The following is a 23,011-nucleotide window of genomic DNA, read 5'->3' as shown; positions in this document are numbered from 1 at the left end:
ACAGGCAAGTGCAGGGGATGCACTCAGTGGCTCGGTGGCTGTTCATTTCCCATCGCTGGTCCGTTGTCTTTTATCTCCTGGGCGAGGAGTCAGATTCGACGCCATCAGTATTCTGGGGAAGGTCGGCTGATTCATGCCGGCGAACCTCGCAGTGACCATCAAATCATCTTAATAGAGAAGAGGGGAGGAAGTCAACCCTGTGCATCAGAAGAAACAGTTGCAGTGCGAGAGAGGATCTGTTCTTCCTGCTGAGGATGAGAGAGAGCTCATTAAACCCAGCCTCTCAGCAGTCAGCATTTCCACGGTACCTGTGGCTAAATACAGAAGGTACCAAACTAAAATCCCCTCGCCCTGTTTCTGGAATGTTTGTGTATCCTATGTATCCATTCTGGCATGAATCCAGCCCTCTTCTGCTCACTAGGACAGCAGCCCTGTGCTCACCTAGGAACTTGGGTTCAGCTGGGTTTGGTGGCAGAGAGATCGTGTTATTGATTGACCATTGACTTCTCTGAGTCACCGCTTCAATATTTGATTACTGATCTGCCCACAGCCTTTTCCAGAGTGGCTTCTTGGGGCAGCTGATGTCCAGTTGGATCAAGAGTTGTGTCATGTCTCAGGTGCCTTTAAAGAGTAGACTGAGAGTTTGAATACATGGGGACGTACTCAGGTGTTTTTGGTCAGATGTTCTGGTTGAGTTTAGATGGAGTCATCTCTAGGTTCTTTCCTTCTATATGCAAGGATCTTTGCACAGAGAATCCTATCACTTCAGTGCTAAAGGCTTTAATGTCATTTTCTTTTTTTTAGCTGTATTTTCCCTTATTTCAGGTATAATCAATGAGTAAAATTGTAAGATATTTAAAGTGTGAATCATGGTGATTAGATACCTGTACACAAGGTGGAGGGCTTCCCAGGTGATGCTAGTGGTAAAGAACCCACCAGCCAATACAGGAGACACAGAGATGCAGGTTCAATCCCTGGGTTGAGAAGATCCCCTGGAGAAGAAAATGGCACCCTACTCTAGTATTCTTGCCTGGGAAGTCCCATGGACTGGCCTGGTGGGATACAGTCGATGGGGTCACGAAGAGTCGGACATGACTGAAGTGACTTAGCACACACACGCACATACCCTGTGGAAGGATTTCCCATCCTCTGTATCCAGGATGAATGCATTTAGAGGCCCCCAGGTAACGAGGAAAGATGAGAGGTCAGCCTGCTTCTGGCCAGTCAGCAGGACAGGCTCTGTGCATTGTCCCGAGAGCCTGAACTGGTGAGTGGAGGTCTTTCCTGGTCCAGCCAGCAGAGGGGAGCTGATGCCCAGCATTTCCCCAGGCAGGTCCCAGCATCAGGGATGCAGGTCTTACTGTCTTAGATCACCCCCAGGGAGAGGAAGCCCTCGGGACCAGCTGGTTACAGTCTGACTCATCAAGAGAGGTCAGATATCAAAGGTCTGGCCTCCTCCGGTACACAGAACCTCGCTCACTAATATCTCAAAGATGCATAGATGAATGCCGGTTAACTTTAGAGATCAAACAGAGCGTGGGCACCTGCATTCATGCTACTGCAGGAGGGCCTAAGCTTTAGTTTTATAATAAAGCCTGCAGACTTCAGGGCTTCCCTGGTGACTCAGACGATAAAAAATCCACCTGCAATGCAGGAGACCCAGGTTCAACCCCTGGGTTAGGAAGATCCTGGAGGAGGGCACAGTAACCCACTCCAGTATTCTTGCCTGGAAAATCCCATGGTCAGAGGAGCCTGGCAGGCTGCAGTCCATGGGATCGCAAAGAGTCAAACACAGCTGAGTGACAAACACTTCCACTTCTGCTTCTGCAGACTTCAGCTAATTAGAGGGTAGTCTGGTGGTCAAAGAAAAAAAGGGTTGTTCTACAGAGAAGTGTTTATTGGCTTAGGGGCTTAGGCTCCAGGGTACCAGCTTCCCCAGCCAAGACACGGCAGGGATGCTGGATCTCTGAATCAGAGATCCAATGTGAGCATCCTGCCCCAACCCCCACTCAACCTATGCCAACTGACTTCCCAGCACAGCAGAGGGGCGCGTGTCCCAGGGCTGGGCCGCGGCCAGGACGGTACAGGGTCTGGGCCGGTTCAGCCTCCTCCCCCAAACCATCGGAGGGTAAAGTGAATGTCTCTGGCTGCTTTCTGCCATAACAGTGGCTTGTTTTTTCATTTCTTTTAGAAGTGAAAACCACAACTCTGCCTCCTGGGAAAGGTTGGTATGTTTACTTTCCAGGCAGCTTCTGCCTTGGGCTGGGGGGCACAAGCCTCATTGCCTTCTTGCAAGATGCGTTCTCTTCTGCGCTAACCCCAGGAGGCAGCCCGGTGGGGACCGCCTGACCTCGGGCCGGCCCTGTGTCAATTCAGATTAACCATCCCCAAGGACATCGATTCTCCCCGGGTGCCTCCCCTGCAAAGTCTAACTTGTCTTTGCTGGCAGCACTAATGGGGACATGTCAGTGCCCAGAATAGCTCCACATCTGGGCCCTTCTGTAGCAGGCCCGCCTCTTTCTTTGCACATGATGCTCTAATGCAATGATCTTCCTGGACCTTGGCCTTGCATGCTGGCCTCTGCTTACCCCATTTTCTCTTTTTCTAACTTGGAACTGGAAGGGAAGTGGCAGGAGAAAGGGGTCAGGGGAAGGAAGGGGGCGGTTTTGGGTGAGTCACTTGGCTACGAATAAAAACTCATCTTATTCAGGGGCTTTCATTCCGTCCAGATGTTTCCGATGGATAAATTGACACTCGTCACAGCTCCCCAGGACCCTGACAGTCCTGGTAATTAGGCTCTTCAGGCCTCCAGAACTGGCTAATGAGACTGAGGAAGTAAGGCCTTCCATGTCGAGTGGAGGTACTGCTAGACGGAGCACACAGACCTCCTCTGTGCGGCCGCATCACCGAGCAGCTGGGCTGAGCTGTTCCCCTGGCCAGCACGGGATCTGAGAGGGCCTCGCGCCCGAAGCCTGGGATCCGTACCTGCCTGGACAGCAAGTCCAGGTTCCCCTCCTCTCGTGGGGATCTTCCTGTGCTGATCAGTGTGGGCAGGCCTGGGGACCCCACCTTGACCGGTACCCAGGCTGGGCAGGCCCTGAAGCCTCACTCTCTGCTCTCTTCTCTGGAGATGTGAGCGGCCCACAAAGCCACAGCTCCGAGTCCATGAAAAGAAAATTGTATTTGGAGACAGAAATCAAGGGACCTTGGGGACGTCACTTATGAGTGAGTTTCCACATATTAAAGCAGGAGATAACAGCCTTTTTCTCCTACATGAGGGACTTCAAGGGGCCAGAACCCATTTCCAGGTGCAAACACTCCACCTGGAATCCTAACCAGTGTGGCCTTACCTCTGGGTATATCTTTCCTCAACCACGCGAATTTTCAATGACTTGTATTGGAATTGTTAGAAAAGTGGAGGAAAGCTGTTTGAAAGAAGGCAAAGTAGGAGAATGTTTTGCTTTGTTTTCAGTTTGGTTTGTACTTTTCTTTTTCAAGTAGAATTGTAAGAAAAAGAAAAACACAGACACAAAGTAGGTATAGACACGTCAGCATGGGTCACTGTTCTGGCCCCTTCCTTCCTCCAGCTAATGTTTCTTAAGTACCTGCTGAGGTACTGGGCACAAATCCTGCCCTTATGGAGTTCACAGCATGGAGGAGGAGACACATGTGAGGCACATGAAGGGAACTGTAGGATGGGTGTGTATTTTAATAGTGGGATGTGTATGGTGTGGTAGAAGGGAACAAAGCAAGTCAAGGAAGGCTGCCTGGAAGAGGTGGCTGAGGCCAGAACAGAACCTGGAACAAGGAGTAGAAGTGAGTCTGGTGAAGAGTATTTCAGGCAGAAGGGGTGATGGTGGGGAGCAAAGAGAACAGGCTGGAAGGCGCACACTCATGCATACGCCTATGTGTGTTGCTGGTGTTGTGTGGAGTGGGAGCAGGGAGAGCCCGAGGCACACGTGTCCTGGAGTGAGGCTAAGGAGTCAGAGCAAGCCTCTGACTGTCCTACGGAGCAGCTGAGAGGTTCCCTAAAGGCCCAAGGAATCGAATCCATTAGTGGTCTGGTCAGCTTGGAGTCACAGAAACATCGGCCTGGGGTTGGCATAAGGGGTCAACCCAGAAAGTCCAGGGTGGGAGGTAGACAGCTGGTGTGTGGACTCTGAGAGGATGCGGGGAGACCCTGCCTCAGTTTCTCTAGGAACCACCGCTGTTTCCTTCTCCGGGGCAGCTGTGTCCAGAGAAATGCTGGATGGGGAGGCGACGTCCTGCTGGACGTGGCAGTGTCTGGGGAGCACCAGCCCCACGGACACACCTGGGAGAGGAGGGCAGCTACAGAACATCACACTCCGAGCGCCCTCCCTGCCCCCTCACCCCCAGCAGGCATTTCCTCTCTTCTCTGGGAGGCGTTCTCTGATACGGGGGATCAGGGCCCTCCCCACAGGCTCCCTGTGTGCATCCCAACAGGCAGCAGAGCTTCCAGGAGCCCCAGGGAAGCAGGAAGAATCGGAACACAACATACACCCCAGATACCTGCCACACCGCGGCTGTTGCCAGGTGCCCGGTGTGTTTGCCAGCTCCCAGCCGCCTCCCGCGGGACACTGCAGACTCCCTGGCCAGGAGACAAGGCTTCTGACTTTTCTTGCCTAGCCAGGTCCCTGCTGGGCTGTCTGCCTGGTGTGTGCATCCTCTATCCACCTCCCTGGGGACGTGCGGTGCCCGCAGCCCAGAGGAGTGGAGGACGGCAGGGGCAGAGAGCGTCTCCATGCGGGAACTGGCATCGTCCCCCTTCTCCTACCAGGAGCCGGACTAGGAGGCCATGCTGGGATGAGTGGGGAGTGAGTTTCAAAGCTGTGTGAGCCAGTATTCAGGAGAGAAAAGAAATGAGAGAGAAAGGAAGCTCTGTGTGAATAGATACCTGTGTGTCCAGACGTGTGAGCAAAGTGAGCAGAACACACTTGGAATCATGGGCAGCGTGCCTGGGGGAGGGGCGTGCAGCCACCAACCCTCCCATCACACTTGGAACCTGGCTCCCAGGAACCCAGAACAAACTCCCCGTCTCAGAGGTGGCCTCAGGCAAAGGTAGGGCTCTCCTGCCAAGAATATTGGGGTGTCCCAGAGTGGAAGGGCGTCCTCTCTGGGGGCAACTTCTCTCCTGAGATTCCAAAGAATGTGTATAGAGTCAGAAGTGATTGAACATAAAAGCTGAGGTTTCTGGAGATGAGCTGTATAGAAACAGGAGTTAGATTTTAGAAGATGCAACCAATTTGTGATCAATGGTCAAGGATAAGCAAATCTGAAATTGAACTACAAGTCATCCGGAGCTTTGGAGGTTCGCAGGGGTGCCCGCTTGTCACGGATATGCGGTGGACTGGGAGAGGGAGGGGGTTAAGCTTTGTGTCACCCAGACATTCACCTCCCTGGTGGGGAGCAGAGGAGTCATCTCTTGTCCTTCTCCTCGGGAGAACTCGCTCTGCCAAGGAGTTCTGGCCTCAGCAGCACTGCGGTTGGGGAGGAAGAAAATTTCCTGTATCCTTCTAGGTTCTTCTGGCTGGCTTAATAATTAAATTGACATGAAACAGAGTAATAGGAAAAAATAAAATACAAATGTAATGATACATAGATACATGAACAGAGAAGGAAATGGCAACCCACTCCAGTACTCTCGCCTGGAAAGTCCCATGGATGGAGGAGCCTGGTGGGCTGCCATCTGTGGGGTTGCACAGAGTTGGACATGACTGAAGCGACTTAGCAGCAGCAGCATATACATGAAAGGGTTTCCCTGGTGGCTCAGTGGTAAAGAGTCCACCTGCAGTGCAGGAGACACAGGAGATTCGGGTTTGATCCTTAGATCAAGAAGATCCCTTGGAGGAGAGCATGGCAATCCACTCCAGTATTCTTGCCTGGAGAATCCCCATGGACAGAGGTGCCTGGTGGGCCGCTATCCATGGGGTTGTGAAGAGGCAGACACGACTGAGCAATTGAGCTCACACGTACATGGAAGAGACAAGGATAACTCATGCACTCACCAAAATGTCCCAAACCTTCACCTTAAATACCGTCTTCAGCTAAAGACAGAAGAGGATGCTGGGGACAGGGGGTTAGGACTTCAAAAGGAGAGGAGGCAATTCACATGGAGATGGAAATGCCGCTGTGTGGTGGCAGTTATTGGTGGGCAGGCAGAGATGGACACAAAGGGGAAGGATAACAGACAGATTCTGCAAGTTCCTCCCTGTCACCACAGCCAGTTCACACTGTGGTTACCTGTGGTGACCGCTCTCTTCCTGGAACGGGTCCTCCTTCTACATTTTTTACCCAGCCAGGTGTTGTTTTTGTTCAGTCGCTAGTCTTGCCCAACTGTTTGCGACCTCATGGACTGCAGCACACCAGGCTTCTCTGTCCTTCACCATCTCCCAGAGTTTGCTCAAACTCAAGTCCATTGAGTCAATGATGCCATTCAACCATCTCATCCTCTGTTGTGCCCTTCTTCTGCTGCCTTCGATCTTTCCCAGCATCAGGGCCTCTTCCAGTGAGTCAGCTCTTCGCATCAGGTGGCCAAAGTGTTGGAGCTTCAGCTTTAGCCTCAGTCTTTCCAATGAATATTCGGGGTTGATTTCCTTTAGGATGGACTGGTTGGATCTCCTTGCAGTCCAAGGGACGCTCAAGAGTCTTCTTCAACATGACAATTTGCAAGTGTCAATTCTTTGGTGCTCAGTCATCTTTATGGTCCCACCCTCACATCCATATATGACTAATGGAAAAACCATAGCTTATACCATGCAGACCTTTGTCAGCAAAATGATGTCTCTGCTTTCTAATATCCTGTCTAGGTTCATAGCTTTTCTTCCGAGGAAGATCAAAGCTTCTTCCTCAGTCTTGAGCCTTGGCTGTTCTCAACTTAAAATAATCTGTGTGCCAAAGAGATACTTTAGGGTGACGAGTCATCACCCTTCACTGAGAAGCAGCACCAGAGACACAGAGGCTGGATGACCTGGTGCATTTCAGACTCACAACTGTTCAGGGGTAGGCTTAGGTTAGAACAAGAGCTTTGTTCCAAAGGCCTAAGAAAGAAATCATATGGGCATTGCTTCCAGGCTAGGAGTTCTAAGACTTGAGAACATAATTCCATATGGCATTAGGGAGCCTGGCTTGATGGTAAACTGTATTAGCCAGAGTTGTCTCCGTGTCCAGTGTCCGAGTCAGGCAAGCAGGTCTAGCTTTGTCCCTTCAACCCAGTGAGGATGTGGACTTAGAGGGGGCACCGGCTTCAAATGTCTCTGCTAAGTCCAGTGATAGCATCACTGACTCAGTGGACACGGATTTGAGCAAACTCCAGGGCGACAGTGAAGGACAGAGGGCACTGATGTGTCCAAGGGGTGGCAAAGAGTTGGACCCGACAGCAAGTGAAGAACAGCAACAGCGCAGTCCTGTGTGACAGAGGCTGCCAGGGCAAGCGCGCTGAGAAGACGCCTTGCTCCATCAGGCGCCTAATTCATCCAGGCATCCAAACGCGTGTGCACTGTTCATGAATCCTAACTACATTTGTCATTGGAGTTCATGGTCATGGGGCTCAGGGAGCCGGAAAGCTTAAATGATAGGGAAGTTGCTGGGGAGTGTTGTGACCTCATAGTTACCTTGCCTCCCGAGTCTGGCTCCATCTCCACGAGCATCTGTGTGCAGGCCAGGCTGCTGCGTGGCCCTTAGAGAAAGGTGCCATCCATCTCCCCTCGACAGACGCATGCCGTGGCGTGCTTTGCCTTCCCCTGTCCCTGGAAATCCTCCTGTGTGCACAGCCACAGGCCACCTGTCTCTTGGCCTGCTCCCACCTCATGACAGCTGGGTTTGACCTTCTGAGCCTGTGGAACTTGAGGGAGGTCTGCTCTTAGCGAGGTCTAGATGAGGGAGAGGCCGAGAGCACTGCCCTGAAACAGAGTGATTGAGAGAAGGAATGCCAAGGCTGTGCAGCATCTACAGGGGGTCAGTGTGCCCACCACGTGCTTTCCTGCAGGACAGGTGGGGCGGCTGAAGGGCCACGCGGATGTTTGAGGCGGGCAGTACTCAGAGGGGTTGGACGATGACGTAGACGATATAGGGATGTCGCTTTCCCGAAGCTCTGGGTAGGGTGTTCATGAATCCACCACCTTCTTCTTGAACCTGCCCCCTGAGCCAGGGCCTCAGCATGTTCTGATGGCAGGGGAGTAGTGGCCACCTGCACACTGAAACCCACATCTCTCAGCCCCTCCCTGCACGGGCAGACTCCCCATCACCTAGCCGTGTCCTCAGGATCAGGCTGTGGAGGGTTCATTCCCCACACAGTCCCAGTGTGTGGACGGGGGGGCGCTGGAGGCTCCCGGCTGGAGAGGCGCCTCCGTGAGGCAGGGGGCCAGGCTCACGGCAGGTGCGTTCTCTCTGCAGGCCCAGGTGCCGTCAGCGAAGTGAGCAATGGGACGTCGTCGAGGAGGGCAGGCTGCCTCTGGCTGCTACCTCTCCTGGTCTTGCACCTGCTCCTCAAATTTTGATGTGAGAGCCGCATCCCCGATGGGGAGGAGCCGCCGCACCGCCAACACGTCAGCGATGGTGACCAACACCGACAAGGCGAGCACCCCTGTTCTAAAGCAGACACGATCCCACCAAATTCAGACAGCAGAGCCGAAGGGGACACAAATTCGAGGGAGGGGAACAAAGAATGCTCTGGGAAAACGAATTGAACGAGGACACTGGAAATCACCATGCAGATACCTAGGTACAGCCGAGTTTTCTTTCTTTTTCCAAATGGGAAGAATGCCCGTGGCTCTGGACCCACCCGTAAACTGCATGGCGTGACCTCTGTTACCAGGCGGGCAGGGGCTCAGCAGCTCTGCCCACCACAGTGCCCCCCCCCCCACCAAGGAAAATTCTGGAGTTCGGCCACCCCAAATTCAATCATTCCGTAGAGAAGAACTAATTCAGAGGGAGGCGAGCGGGCCCGTTCCTGGACTGTGTCCCTATTTTGTGTGTGTGATGAAATGCAGCATCAAAAAGATGAATAAAAAGGAAAAAACAAGACGGCCTGACAGCTACAACAATCCCACAATCAACAGTCACAAAAGATATTCTTAAATGTTCTTTTTTTTTTTCCATTTTACTACATGGACATCATGGATAATAAGGGATTCTGATTCATTATTAATTTTATTAATTATATTTTCTGATATGAGTCTAAAACTTAGTGCAAAAACAAGACAAAACTAAAAAAAAAAAAGTACACAGATGAAAGGGGTGAAGGGAAGTGTGTTTGTTAAAGGTTAGACTTGAATAGTGTACTTCTTACCTAGGTTTACAACTGGTGGACCACACACCAGGCATTGACCCCCTGGTGAGGATTTGGCAAATCCACCAAAAAAAAAAAAAAAACATGCAATTTAATCAACATCTCCACCAGCGCTACAGATTTCTTCTTATTCTGTGCATTTAATGCAGACAATACTATGCTTCTACATGCTGTTTAGAAACGGAAGGGTGACCTGCACTGTATCTTGAGTTTGCTGACAATGCTTCTTTTGATGACATATATTATACAGTATATATATATATATATACATATATTTTTTTTTGTTAGAGTTCTAGCCATTTTCTTTCTCAGCAGGGTCCTTTCTCAAACATTACTGCATGCTGTATATGGCGTTAGCTGTGTGTTGCTCTTCTAAAAGATGATAGAGTTTACTGGTAATTGTGTAATCAGCTCCTGCCTTTTTATTTTCTTGGGTTATTCACATGTCAGAGACATTTCTAAAACGCGAAAAAAGAAAACAAACCACTAACACCAGGCGCAGCATCTTTTCCAGGGGCGGCTCTCGGACGTGAGGGCTGATGCGGGAGGCCCGGCTTCTCCAGCAAGAGCCCTGGGTGTGGACAGACAGCAAGCAGCCGAACCAACTCCGCAGTCAGTAACCACTCGCTTTAGCCCGTCATGGGAATCTAGGATGCCTTTGTGACCGCTGGAGAATCTAATCCTCTTGGTTTATTTTATTTAATTTCCCACCTTTGTGTGCGTGTGTATGAAAGAGAAGAAAAGGCAGTTTTTAGGTAAACTTTTCTTCGTCCCCCGAAGTCTGGGAACCGGAGGGGCCTCGGGGAGGGGTCCTGATGTGGTGAGGGAAGGTGGGATTGGGGGCTGGGAGGGAAGGGTTGTCTCTGACTTGACATTAAAAAGTGTTCCATGTCCCTCTTCACCTGGTGTGGTACCTCATTGTCAAGCAGGGGGTGTGGGGGAGCAGCACCTGCCTGGCTCAGGCGTGAAGGAGGGGTCGGGCTCCTGACTCAGGCTCTCTGGCCCCCTCGGGGGTGGAGGGGGGCTCCCCGTGGCGTGGGTTCTGACCGCAGGCAGAGGTTCTGGGAAACACTCCTCCATTACAAGCAGGGGAGGTGAGGCTCTGTTGACCACACCTCCAGTGTCTTCAGGAGGACCTGCTGTGTCCGCAGCTCCCCTGGTAACCCAGATGGCAGGTCCAGGGACAGCTTTCACACGTGATTACTTGCGGGTGCAGAGTGCAGCCATCGCCCCCCAAACCTCCGAGACGTTGTGCGTGAGTATTGACAAATCCCAAGCCTCATCAGCCAGCGTGTCGGAAACTTTCCACCCAAGCCTGCATCCCAAACCTTGCCTCTAGTGACAAATTAAGAGAAAAGGTAGGTGTTAATGCAGAATAGTTTTCAAATAAGTCTAACCTGTTCTGATTCTGGAAATTCAATAAGCAGCTGAAGAGTCACTGAAAGGCAGAAATGAGGTCGGAGCTGAACCATGCAGGGATCACCATGCTGTGTCTTTGGGGGCCAGTCCCACCTGAGAGGAGGAAGTGTCGGAAAGCAGTCGTTTCATTTCCAGCAGCTCCTGGCAGCTTTGAGAAAAGCTTGTTGACTCCACGTTTCTTTAAAAAAAAAAAATCTTTTTTTTTTTTCATATTCTTTCCCACTGGTTTATCACAGGATCTTCAACACAGTCCCGCATGCTCGACAGTAGGACCTTGTTGTTATCCGTTCTAAATGTAACGTTTTTGCATCTCTTAACTCCAAACTCAGTCCGCCCCTCTCCCACCCATCCCGCGTCGTGTTTCTTTGTGCCCTTTCTGACCTTCCACCTCCACCAGCAGGTGTCAGATACTCCAGCCTCTTCCTGGCAGCGTGGCCTGAAAAAGTCTGGCCAAGCCTCGCAGATCTGGGCTGCCCTGCAGTCATTCTCCCCCATGTCTCGAAACCGCTAAGGGCAAGGGGCTTGTCTCCTTACAGCGAGAGTGGGTGAGATGTACTAGCTTCCGTGTGACCGGAGCTTCTGTAGACACGGAGTACCAGAGGAATTCCATGCAGATTGTGCATCACAGGAACAGAGCAGGAAAAAGGCAGATAATTTCCATACTTCTCAACTTGAGCCCAGAACCGCTCTGAATGAAACGTACCAGGGCACTTTGCAGTCTTCTCAGACCTTGCCAGGATGAGGGCACAGCATGACAGGTAACCTCCACGTGATTCAGAGCTTTCTCGTTCAGATTTACGAAGCTTGACTTACTTCACCCATCACCATCCTCCCAGGAAGGATTCTATCTGTCATGACCAGCTCTGTAAAGTGACACCGATGAGGAAGCTTTCATATACCTAGTCGCCATTTCCTATCTCGAGGCTCTTTAGAGGTGTGGTCATTCCCAAGCGTGTGTCTGGTAGAGCCAGCTTGGCTGTGACCACTGGGCTCGGCAGCTGGGAGAGCTCCCTGCCCCTCCAGGGGGTCTCTTCTCTTCTGTTTAGTGCAACACGCAAGCCGTGAGCTGCTGAATTTCAGTCTTTTTTTAAGGGGTGCCTACGAGGCAGGGCCTCCAGCCAGGCTCAGAGTTCAGTCCAGGAGGATGTGGTTTTGATAGGAGCTCATGGGGTGATTCCCTGGCCTCTCTTCTCAGGAAAGAAGCTTGGAAAGACAGTGCTCACTAGAGCAAGTAGAGAAGGATACTGAACAGCTTGTGTGGGTGCTTTTTAGGATGCAGGTGCCAATGAATGACCATCACTGCCTGCCTGGATTTCAGACATACAGGACCCCTTTGGAACTCAAGTTGTGGTCATGCTTTAGGATTCAGGCACCACCTCTAACCTTAGGTTGTCCTTTGGGGAAACCATGATTGTGGTTTTGCAGATTTTATCCTATATTAGTGTGTGTGTGTCGGGGGAGCTGCTAATAGTGGGGTTCAAACCCTTATCACTCTAACGACATGCTCGCAGAGAAACCCATTCATCTTCTTTCAACAGAATATCTGCTCCTTTCCAACCTCACAAGTGCAAGCTGCTCTTGAGTTCTTGCCATGAACTCTCTCCCCATCAACGCTTCTCCACAATTGGTTTAGATGTCTAACGTGTTATAGAACTGGTCCAAGGATGTCTGTCTGACAAATGGGATGTGCTGAGCTGGAGCTGTCTTTGCCATCGATGAACCACAAATGTTTGCTTCTGTTGCTATGGATGGTGATAATGATGGTGATGATGAAGCACAGTTATTGTTCTTCAGGCTGGAAAGAAGTTCACAAGTGAATGGACCCTGGAATCTGATGGAGGTCCAGAACACTTCACTGGGACTGACCCTGTCTTAACCTTGTACCTCTGGACCCTGAGTTCAGAAGGGAAAACAGTCTCACTAATTAATCCCAAGAAGGTCCCTCTACTGTGTGGGTTTGCTTAGTAAGAGTGTAGCATCTGGGAACAGCAAATCGCCCCTAGTTTGTTTGATTTTTTTAAAAATTCTTATGAGGATAAACATTGGAGGAACTTTTCATTAAGGCAGAGAAGTCTCTGCAGGTGGATAGAAGTTGCTGAGGGGTGAGGTCTGCCCCGTGAGCCTTCCGGCTGCCCTATACTGCTCACTGAATGCATATGCACGCGACGGTCACCAAACAGCTGAGACTCGAGAGTGTCTGTGTCTGTGTGAGGCACTAATACTACCCCCCTCAAGCATTTTTTGTTTATTTTTTTAAATATTTATTTGGTTCCGCTGGATCTTGGTTGCAGCAAGCACTCTGCTTTTACTGCAGCATATGAAATCTAGTTCCCTGACCAGGGATGGAACCCAGGCGCCTTGCATTGGGAGCACAGAGTCTTAGCCACTGGACCACCAGGGAAGTCCTTTAACGTTTATTTTAAACCAAACCCCAGAACTAATTTGGTTGCAAGCTTACTCCTTGCGCTTTGAGGACATGGAAGCATCTCCTTTGTCATTCCCATTGTGGCTGAGTCAGGCTTCCAAGAGCATCGGTGCTCACCCCTCTCGGCTCTTACTTCCGGCCATATTTCCAGGAGTGCCCAGCTCTGTCTTCCTCCAAGACAATATGTGTAAGTCAGTAGCTCTGTGATATATGAGTGACAGAGCTCTGAGATCTCTGCTCCTTCATGCTCACGCGCCTCCCACAACTCCCATCTTCTCACATCAGGTCCATATCATGGGATGAGAGCAACCTGGCTTTCTGCAAAAAGACTACCCCTAATTCCTGAGCATTCCATAAAGGTCATTTCTTAGAGTGTGTATCTGATGCATTGGGGGCATGAACCTTTATGTAGGAAGCATGGTTTGGCTTTATTTGTTTGCATGTTGATTTTACCTCCATGCAAGCCTGCAAATCACCTAGATGCTTGCTTCTGGCATATTACATGAGTGTGTGAGTAGATTTCCATTCTTTAGGACTCATTAACGTTATTTGAAAATGAAGTATTCCTCTGTCATAATATCTATTTGATTAGAACTTCCTAGAAATGTAAATTGTCTATCAGTTCAGTTCAGTTCAGTTGCTCAGTCGTGTCCGACTCTTTGTGACCCCATGAATCGCAGCACACCAGACCTCCCTGTCCATCACCAACTCCCGGAGTTCACTCAGACTCACGTCCATCGAGTCAGTGATGCCATGCAACCATCTCATCCACTGTTGTCCCCTTCTCCTCCTGCCCCCAATCCCTCCCAGCATCAGAATCTTTTCCAAAGAGTCTATAGCTGTACACTTATCTGGCTTCTAATGAATCTGATTTTGGGAATTTCTGAATATCAGCATAGTAATTTGGGAAGGAACTGAATTGTTAATCAGTAGAACTAGGTTTTAGCTCAGATTCTAGCTAGGCTAGAATCTTTTAGTTAGGCTTCTATTCTCTTTCTTATGTATGAGGTGTCATGATGGAAGATTGCTATATTTTTTCTCTCTTTAAAATGAAATAATCAAGTATTTTTGGATTTTAATAAGATTTCTACAAGAAACATTTTTGGAAGGTTGCTTTTTTATATACATAAATGACAACTGAAGGTGTGACTCTGGGCAATTTTATAGCCAGTGCACTGTCTTTGTTCCCAGAATGGCTCATAGGAAGGGAAAACACATCAGAGCTGCCAGTTTTGCAGACGTTTGAAGTGGTTCCTCAAGGAGAATTTGAGGGATGGACATCATAGCAGTTGGAAGGGAATGTTTTCTAATAAAAGACAGTGGCTTTTTCTGGGACGAGCAATGATGTTAGCCCCAAGCTATTGTTCAGTTTTGTTTTCTATATGACACACGGAAAACAAGGGGGAAATAAACTGCCATATATCTTAAAGTTTGCAGAAGGAAACTATATTGGAACTAGACAAAACTCTCTGAGTTCCCACTGTGTGTGTGTGTGTGTGTGTGTGTGTGTGCATGCCTAAGTATCTGTGCACGTGTGTGGTGTTTACTGTAATTACTTAATTCTTCAAAACAGATGACATCTGTTATTCCCGAGATTCATCTTTAAAATAGCAGGAAATAATAATGAGAAGAAGGTCTCCAGATAAGGTTTTTAATGATCACATCACATCCTCCTGAACAAGTATTCTCCTCAGGAGGAACATTGCTGAGATCTCATTTGAAATATTTGTGTGTCATGGGCTCAATTCTTCGCTCCCCGCGCTCCCTACACCTTTCTTCTGACACCCTAGACCTTCTGTTTCACTTTCAAATCTTCTGTGAAGAGCAGGACCGAGCTTCTTTCGGTTGCAGCGTTGGAGGGAGGACCAGGTGAAGTCAGACCTCTTGTGCTCATCAAGGGCGGGAGACCACAGGCTCACGTGTGGACGAGGGGTCCTGTGTTCCCTGGAGAGGATGGAGGAGACAGCGAAGGAGAGTGGAATCAGTGATCCAGCCTATCACCAGTCCCACCTATTGCCACGTCATTCCCTTCACCCACACCCACAGTTCTCATCTGTACTGGACCCCTCGGAAAGGGAGGCGGGCAGGAACTGAAACGAACAGCAATAGACATCATCTGTTAAATACAGAATCTTTTCCCTAAATGCCCATATTATAGTTTAAAATGTGAGAATGATGGAAATGAAAAGATGAAATAGAGAAGAAATCCAAAAGGCTAAACTTCTCCTTTCTGTACACGAGAAGTCTGCCTGTACAGATGGCAGGTGTGTTCCATGCTGCTGACGGAAATCCTGGGGAGCAGAGGTGAGGCCCTGCCTCCCGGCTCCCCCAGGATGGTGAGCTCGGCTCCTCCACAGGCTCTTGAAGACATAGAATCAGGGTTTGCATATTTAAAGTGGCATGCAGATTGCTTGTCAAGTTCCCCTCGCTTTTTTGAGGAATGGCTAGAGGTGGAGTACATAGAACAGGACACAGGCAGTGTGGGATGCCCAGCGGGTCATCCCACCTTCCAGGGTCTTGATTTTCCAAGCGGGAAAATGAGCGTTGGCCGAGCTGCTCTCAGGAGTCATCCCGAGGTCTGAAATCCTCAGCCTCCTTCTGTATCCTCACATAGCTCACATCTGTTTCCAGAATTAAGACAAGGCCACGTTTGAAGCCAACACAGCACCTTTGGACCACCGTCGGGCAGCCGTCAGCCTCGTGGTGCTGTATAGGAAACACCCCTTCCCCACTCACCAGGGAAGGACCTCCTTCTGTTGGGATGACATGAGATGGGAAGAAAGCCTGCCATTCTCATACCTTTGGTTGTGAAGCTACTTTCTGAAGTCAGAAGAGAAAACACAGAGGTGCTCTCAAGAGAAGAAACCCCAAAAATGTACGAATGCTCAAAATGCTCTAAAGAGTTTTGGATGTGTATGAGCTATTTCAAATGCACCAATGAACTCCTTGTTAAAAAAAAAAAAAAAACCTACTGTGGGTCTTCCTGGTGGTTCAGGAGTTAAGACTTCCCCTTCCAATGCAGGACATGTGGGTTCCATCCCTGGTCGGGGAGCCAGGATCCCACTTGCCTTTTGGCCAAAAAACCAAAACAGAAGCAATACTGTAACGAATTCAATGGAGACTTTAAAAACGGCCCACATCAAGGAAACCTTTGAAAAAGAAAACCTGCTAAGAAATTTCACCCTGGATTTACTTCTAAGTTGCTTAAATTTCTCAAATATACTTGAGAAGTGTTGTGTTCAACGTGCTTTGACACGTAACGAAGTAAACAAAAAGACAAAGCAAAAAGCTGAGCCCCTTCTGGAATCACCCAGGGAGCTGTCCATAGGTTAGAGCCAGTTCTTTAGGAATGGGGACTTGAAGGCATCAGGCTCTCACTTCCAGACTTTCTGCCTCTCCTCAGTGTAGGTCTGACAGCTGTAGGGAAAGGCAAACGTGCTTGTGCTGTGTTTTGTAACAGGGAGTGATTTTGTGATTTTGGCTCTTCCGTTACACCTAACAGCTCATAGCCCACAGTGAGCCAAGGAAATTAAATCGACACTGTTTTGTTGTGGTGGTCATTTTCTGTTAGGCCTAAGGTAGTCAGAACATTTCACTCAAAAAGAGCTTGCTTAATTCACCAAACACTCGAGTGTTAGGGTTCCAAAATGTCAGGATAGTTCATCCCTCTCGTTGGAATTTCTTCCCCATGTTCTGGATAGGGGATGCCTGCCTTCAAGGGTAAAACATCATCTACTAAGCATGCGATTGAGCCAATGTAAGCACAGCACGTGTGTGAGAGGGTCAGGCAAACCATTTGCCCAGCACTGGCTCTGAACAAGGAAATCAATATTCCGTAGTGTAATTCACTAGTCAGAAGTAATCGCCCTCGATCACAGTGGCACAAGGGCAGTAAATTCATTACAACCTGTTTGCTGCAACTTCTCTCATGAATCTCAATACCACTGTTTTACAAATACTTCAGACACCCTGGCCTCCTGATCATTTTTGCATTAATATATGTCTTTTTTCACAGCCACATATAGAATCATTTTTCCAAAACGTTGGCACACTCAGAGCATCTATATTAATGCCTCATCATTCCTTGTCTTCAAAAGTATAAAAGAATAATCAATCAGGCAGAGTCCAAGGCATAGGATGATCTGAGCGCCAGGACACTGGGGATCAGACTGGAATTTGTGAATAGAAGCTCAGACTGTTTCCATTAACAGATACTGCAGTGTTGAGGCGCATCCTTGAACCTTTGATGAAAAAGTCTTTCCAACTAAATAACCCAGCCCCCTGGATCACCCACAACTCTTTTAGTAGCATTTTTCTCTGTATTTCCCTGTATCGCCTGTTCTTTCTCCCATTTGCTTCTTCCGATGCAGCCCCCACCTTTCCAGTAAAAACCTAAGGCCTAAGCTATCTGAGGAGGATCAGTTTCAAAAATCAGAAAGTGCTCTGTGTTGTCCTAAGACCCCTTTGTTTACACTAGGGGTTCAAAATATCACTTTGAAGAAAGAAATGTGATCAGTCTGGGCAAGCCCCCAGGAGGATGCATTAGGTCTTCAGTGCCCTGATGTACGTACACATCAGCCTAGACCATTGTCAAGGGCTTGGCTGGCCTCTGAGGCTTTCTGTGTGGTAAGTTGCACTAGTGGATCCCAGGTACTAGGTTAACAGGAAAGTTGTCTACACTCAGGCACTTTTATTCAGCCTCAGCCACCTAAAGAATGACCCAGATTAGCCACACGAACAGAGCAAGGAACTCCAAGTTCCATCATTTCAAAAGTTCCTTGAGGAATGATGTCAGCAACATGGTGGATAAGACATATTTGTCTTATCTCTCCATCTCCAGGACAACAGCTCAGCATCTATCCAAGGAAAAATGTTCCTGCATGAAGTTACATGCCTAGGGGCTTGGAGGAGATTTGCCCACGCATGCATTGCGTGTTAGGCACATAGATCTCAGTCCTGGCTGTGGGCCATGCGGTAGTCTGTGAATTGGGCCCAGTCCCTTTCAGCCGTGTTCCAGAGGAAACTTGAGCTTTAGGGTCACCCATGGGAAAGCCAAAGGGAGGCGTCACACAGCTAGACTTTGCAGAATCAAGGGAAGGCATATAACCTGAGGACTTCTGCCCCATGAGAGAGCAAAGAGCATGGGGCAGTCATCTCTGCAGAAGGTCTTAGCCTCAGTATGCATAGCAGAGCCAGGCATTTCTCTCCCAGAGTCACTCAGTAAAGACAGGAGGAAGTGACTGCCACTTTAAATGTGAAGTTAGCAATGCAAAGCTTCAAGGGATGTGAAAAATCGACACACATGACCCCCCTAAATGATCATGATAATGCCCCAGTGACCCACCCCCAAGACATGGCGTCTGCAATCTTCCCAATAATTCAAATAACTGTTTCAAGGAAGCTGCTCACATTGGTTTTGGCAACAGTTTTTTGGATATGACAGCAAAAACACAAGCAAGAAAAGAAAATGTAGATAAGTGAGATGATGTTACAAACTAAAAATCTGCAAAACAATTGGTCAGCACTATATATAAAATAGATAACCAACAAGGACCTAGTGTACAGCACAGGAAATTATATTCAATATTTATAGTAATCTAGAAGGGAAATCTGAAAAAGAATATATATATGATATATGTATAAATATATATTTTTCATATACATACATATAACTGGATCATACTTGAAACTCACATGACATTTGATCAACTATACTTCAATAGAAGAAAGAAAGAATCAACAAAATGAAAATGTAGCTTATAGAATAGGAGAAAAAATTGCAAACCATGTATCTGATAAGGCTTTAAAATATATTAGCAATATATACAACTCAATCGCAGACAAAAATTACTTGATTTTTTAAAATGAGAAGAGGAACCAAATAGACATTTTTACAAAGAAGACATACAAATGGCCAACATGTACATGCAAATATGCTCAATATAATTAATCATCTGGGAAATGCAAATGAAACCCACACTGAGAATCACCTCACACATGTTAGGATGGGTATTATCAAAAGATAAGAAAACAAGTGTGGGCGAGGATGTGGGGAGAGGAAACCCTTGTGATCTGTTGGGAGGAATATAAACTGGTGCAGTCACACTGAAATAACAATGTGGGGTTCCTCAAAAAATTGGAAATGTAACTACCATCAGTTCAGTTCAGTTCAGTTCAGTCTCTCAGTCATGTCCGACTCTTTGCGACCCCGTGAATCGCAGCACGCCAGGCCTCCCTGTGCATCACCAACTCCCGGAGCTCACTCAGACTCACGTCCATCGAGTCAGTGATGCCATCCAGCCATCTCATCCTCTGTCGCCCCCTTCTCCTCCTGCCCCCAATCCCTCCCAGCATCGGAGGCTTTTCCAATGAGTCAGCTCTTCGCATGGGGTGGCCAAAGTACTGGAGTTTCAGCTTCAGCCTCATTCCTTCCAAAGAACACCCAGGGCTGATCTCCTGGTTGGATGGAGAATGGACTGGTTGGATCTCCTACAGTCCTGCAGTAGCTCTTGTTGGCATGCATCCAAAGCAACGAAATCAGGGTGTTGAAGACATGTCTGCATCACAGTGTTACTCACAATAGCCAAGACATGGAAACAACCGCAGTGTTCCTCTATGGCTGAATGGATAAAAAATGCTGTGATAATGCATATGGTATATATATTATAGATGTGCTGTGCTTAGTCACCCAGTCACGTCCGACTCTCTGCAACCCCATGGATGGACTGTAGCCCACCAGGCCCCTCTGTCCATAGGATTCTCCAGGCGAGAATGCTGGAGTTGGTTGCCATGCCTTCCTCCAGAGGATCTTCCCAACCCAGGGATCAAACCCAGGTCTCCTGCATTGCAGGAGGATTCTTTACTGTCTGAGCCATCAGGGAAGTCCATATCATATATATGCAATGTATAATATATAGTGTGTTTGTATAAATATGTATATATATATATTTATATACAATTCACCACTTGAAATAAGAAAAGCCAGTCATCTGTGACACCATGATTGGACCTTGAGGGCATTGTGCTAAGCCAAGGGACTTCCCTGGTGGTCCAATGGTTAAGACTCTGAGGTCCCAGTGCAGGGACCCAGGTTCAGTCCCTGGTCAGGGAACTAGATCCCACATGCCATAACTAACTTTGCATGCCACAACTAAAGATCCTGCCGAAGACCCAGCACCGTCAAATTAAGTAAACAAATAGATATGGAAAAATATGTTAAGTGAAATAAGTCAGCAGAGAAAGACAAATACTGTACAATAGCACCTAAATGTGGAATCTAATGAAGCCTAAACAAACGGAGAGTAAAACAGTGGTTTCCAGGTGCCAGCGGGCAAGATAAAGGGGATGGCGTTCAAAGGTACAGGCTCCCAGTGTCGGGGAGGATGGATACGTGAATATGTATAGCTGAGTCCCTTAGCTGCTCACTTGAAACTATCATGACATTGTTAACCAGTTATATCCCAATACAGAATAAAAAGGGGTTTTGTGTGTGTGTGTGTGTGTGTGTTTTTTGAAGTACAAACTCTCCGAGATAACATAATGAGAAAGTTTGGGGAATTTAATGCAGCGTGGTGACTGTAACAATACTATCTTTTATACTTGATTCTTCATCAGAGTCTTATACTTGAAAGTTGGAAATTGTGTGACATGATGGAGGTGCTAACTAACCTCACTGTGGTCCTCATTTGGTAATGGATAAGTGTAACCCATTATCAGTGTAATCCTTAAATTTACACATTGTTATTTGTCATTTATAGCTCAATAAAGCTGGGGACTGGCATTTCCCTGGTGGTCCAGCGGTTAAGATTTCACCTTCCAGTGCAGGGCGTGAAGGTTTAATCCCTGGTCGGGGAGCTAAGGTCCCCGACATATGCCCTGTGGCTGGAGAAGCCAAGACAGAAACAGAACAATATTGTAACAAATTCAATAAAGACTTTTTAAAATGCTCCACATTTTTTAAAAAGACTATCTTTGCCTTAGAGCAGAAATCAGCAAACAAACAAACAAAATTAAATTAAAAAAAAAAAAAAAAAGCTGGGCGTCTTCCTTAAGGGAATGAGAAGATCATATTAAACTCCAGATGGCCAGTCGCTCTGTGCGTCCTGGTGTGAGAGACAATCAGCACAGTCTCAGTGAAAGTTTCCACTTCAACCCTTACATCATGAGAACTTACAAATCCCTTTCAGAACTTTAGGTCTCCGCAGAGAGTTGAAAGAGAAATTCAGTAGATGTTTGTTTTTCTTACTGAATCTAAGTTTATATAACGACTTCTTTCAGTCCCACAGTTTTCCTTACGTTTCTGAATCATGTTATCTTCTTTCTGGTGCACATGTTCCTAAAAGTAAACAAGACCTCTCTGGAAATCAATGCGCTGCCTCAGTGAAAAGCAGTTACACTGGAACTGGATAAGAAACCCATGTATACACTGCCTCATTGTTTATGCAGGACCTAATATGTTCCTGACACTGTGCTAGGTGTTGGGGATGGAGTGACGTGCAGCCGAAGCCATTCCTGCTCCGGAGATGTTTCCAGTCTGGTGGGTGAGAGAGTCAGCAATAACATTATTACACACACACACACACACACACAACACCCAGCATTTCACAACCCACGGTAGTTTTCAATTCATTTTGTAGATTCAGACAACCTACCCTTGGGGCACTTCTCTGACTCTGCTTTTCAGATCCCTGTGTTCAGGCATAAGGAGGCACAAGGTCACTAGAGGTGAAGCCAGGATGGTAACCCAGGGGCCTGACGCTGGAACCTGCACCTTCCGTCTCTGAGCTGTCCGGGCTTCCACGAATACCACTTGAATTCAGTGCTGAGCTTCACGTTGAACTCTGTGAAGATGTGTCTCGCACTGAGTGGCATGTCATAGTTTAGCTGGCATCTTTTCCTTTCTTGCAGTACGCAAACTGACAAATGAGTGGATGGGCACAGGAGGACCAGCATCTCTGCTCTAGTCCTTGTCCCCAGGAGAGCAGCACACACACGCAGCACGTTGAGTACTGAGATCAATACAGCTATTTTTATTATTGTCATTTGGACTTCCCAGGTGGCATCAGTGGTAAAGAACCTGCCTGCCGATGCAGGAGACGTGAGAGACACAGGTTTGATCCCTGGGTCTGGAAGATACCCTGGAGGAGGGCGTGGCAACTCACTCCAGTATTCTTGCTTGGAGAATCCCATGGACAGATGGAGCCGGGTTGTGTACAGACCATGGAGTTGCAAAAATTTGGATACAATTTGGCATGCAAGCACTTACATAATTAATTATACATTAATTTATTTAACAAAAAAGAACTTAAGGGCAAGTTATATTAGAGTACCCCTCTTGGTTTAACATTTCTTGATGACTATTAAGAATTTTTATACTCAAATATTTCTTCCAAAATGCTATCGTGAGATTTTTTTTAAGGCATTAAACTGGTGCCATTTTCCATCTCTCTAGATGGTTTGAACTAGATGGCTTTAATGTAAGCCACCATGATTATTATTCTCTGTGAGTCACACCTCTAAACACAGCCTGATGTTTTCTTGTGTTAAAAGAAAATGAAATCCCCACCAAGTACAGGTAACGCTCTCATTTCTATTTGTCTGTCTGTATTTTATTCATTATTTTAAGTGGCTAATTTGGACTGGACATGTAAGGGTTTGCAGCATACTAGGAATAACTGCCTGGAAAATCCTGCACTATTCACAGTATTGAAAATAAAAATCATTTATTCTTTGCAGTTTACAAAGTCCTTTCACATACTCTATCTAATCAAATCTTATTTAAAGCTCTCCATCACTATGGAAGGGAAGACCGGCCTTTCACACTCTGTACCTTCTTCATTGCTTCCATCTCTCTTATACTA

The 23,011-nt window shown here is 47.7% G+C and overlaps 1 protein-coding gene across 6 annotated transcripts in view; it reads left to right on the top strand.

Annotated features, from left to right (window-relative positions):
• The window catches only part of NTM (neurotrimin), a 964,897-nt gene extending 943,800 nt beyond the window's left edge, over positions 1-21,097 (top strand). For 4 of the 6 annotated variants that reach the window (XM_027959853.3, XM_027959851.3, XM_027959856.3 and 1 more), the window contains 2 exons: positions 2,192-2,224; positions 8,413-21,097. In XM_027959853.3, the coding sequence (XP_027815654.1) occupies positions 2,192-2,224; positions 8,413-8,516 (137 nt within the window). In that variant the 3' untranslated portion in view covers positions 8,517-21,097. The remainder of the gene's footprint in view (positions 1-2,191; positions 2,225-8,412) is intronic. The other 2 variants (XM_027959855.3, XM_027959852.3) reach the window with 1 other exon arrangement.
• Positions 21,098-23,011: the final 1,914 nt, after the last annotated feature.

This window comes from Ovis aries, chromosome 21 (genome assembly GCF_016772045.2).
Source record: "Ovis aries strain OAR_USU_Benz2616 breed Rambouillet chromosome 21, ARS-UI_Ramb_v3.0, whole genome shotgun sequence".
NCBI classification, from domain to species: domain Eukaryota; kingdom Metazoa; phylum Chordata; class Mammalia; order Artiodactyla; family Bovidae; genus Ovis; species Ovis aries.
Note: the sequence above shows the minus strand (reverse complement) of the source record. Positions and strands in the feature narration are given on the sequence as shown.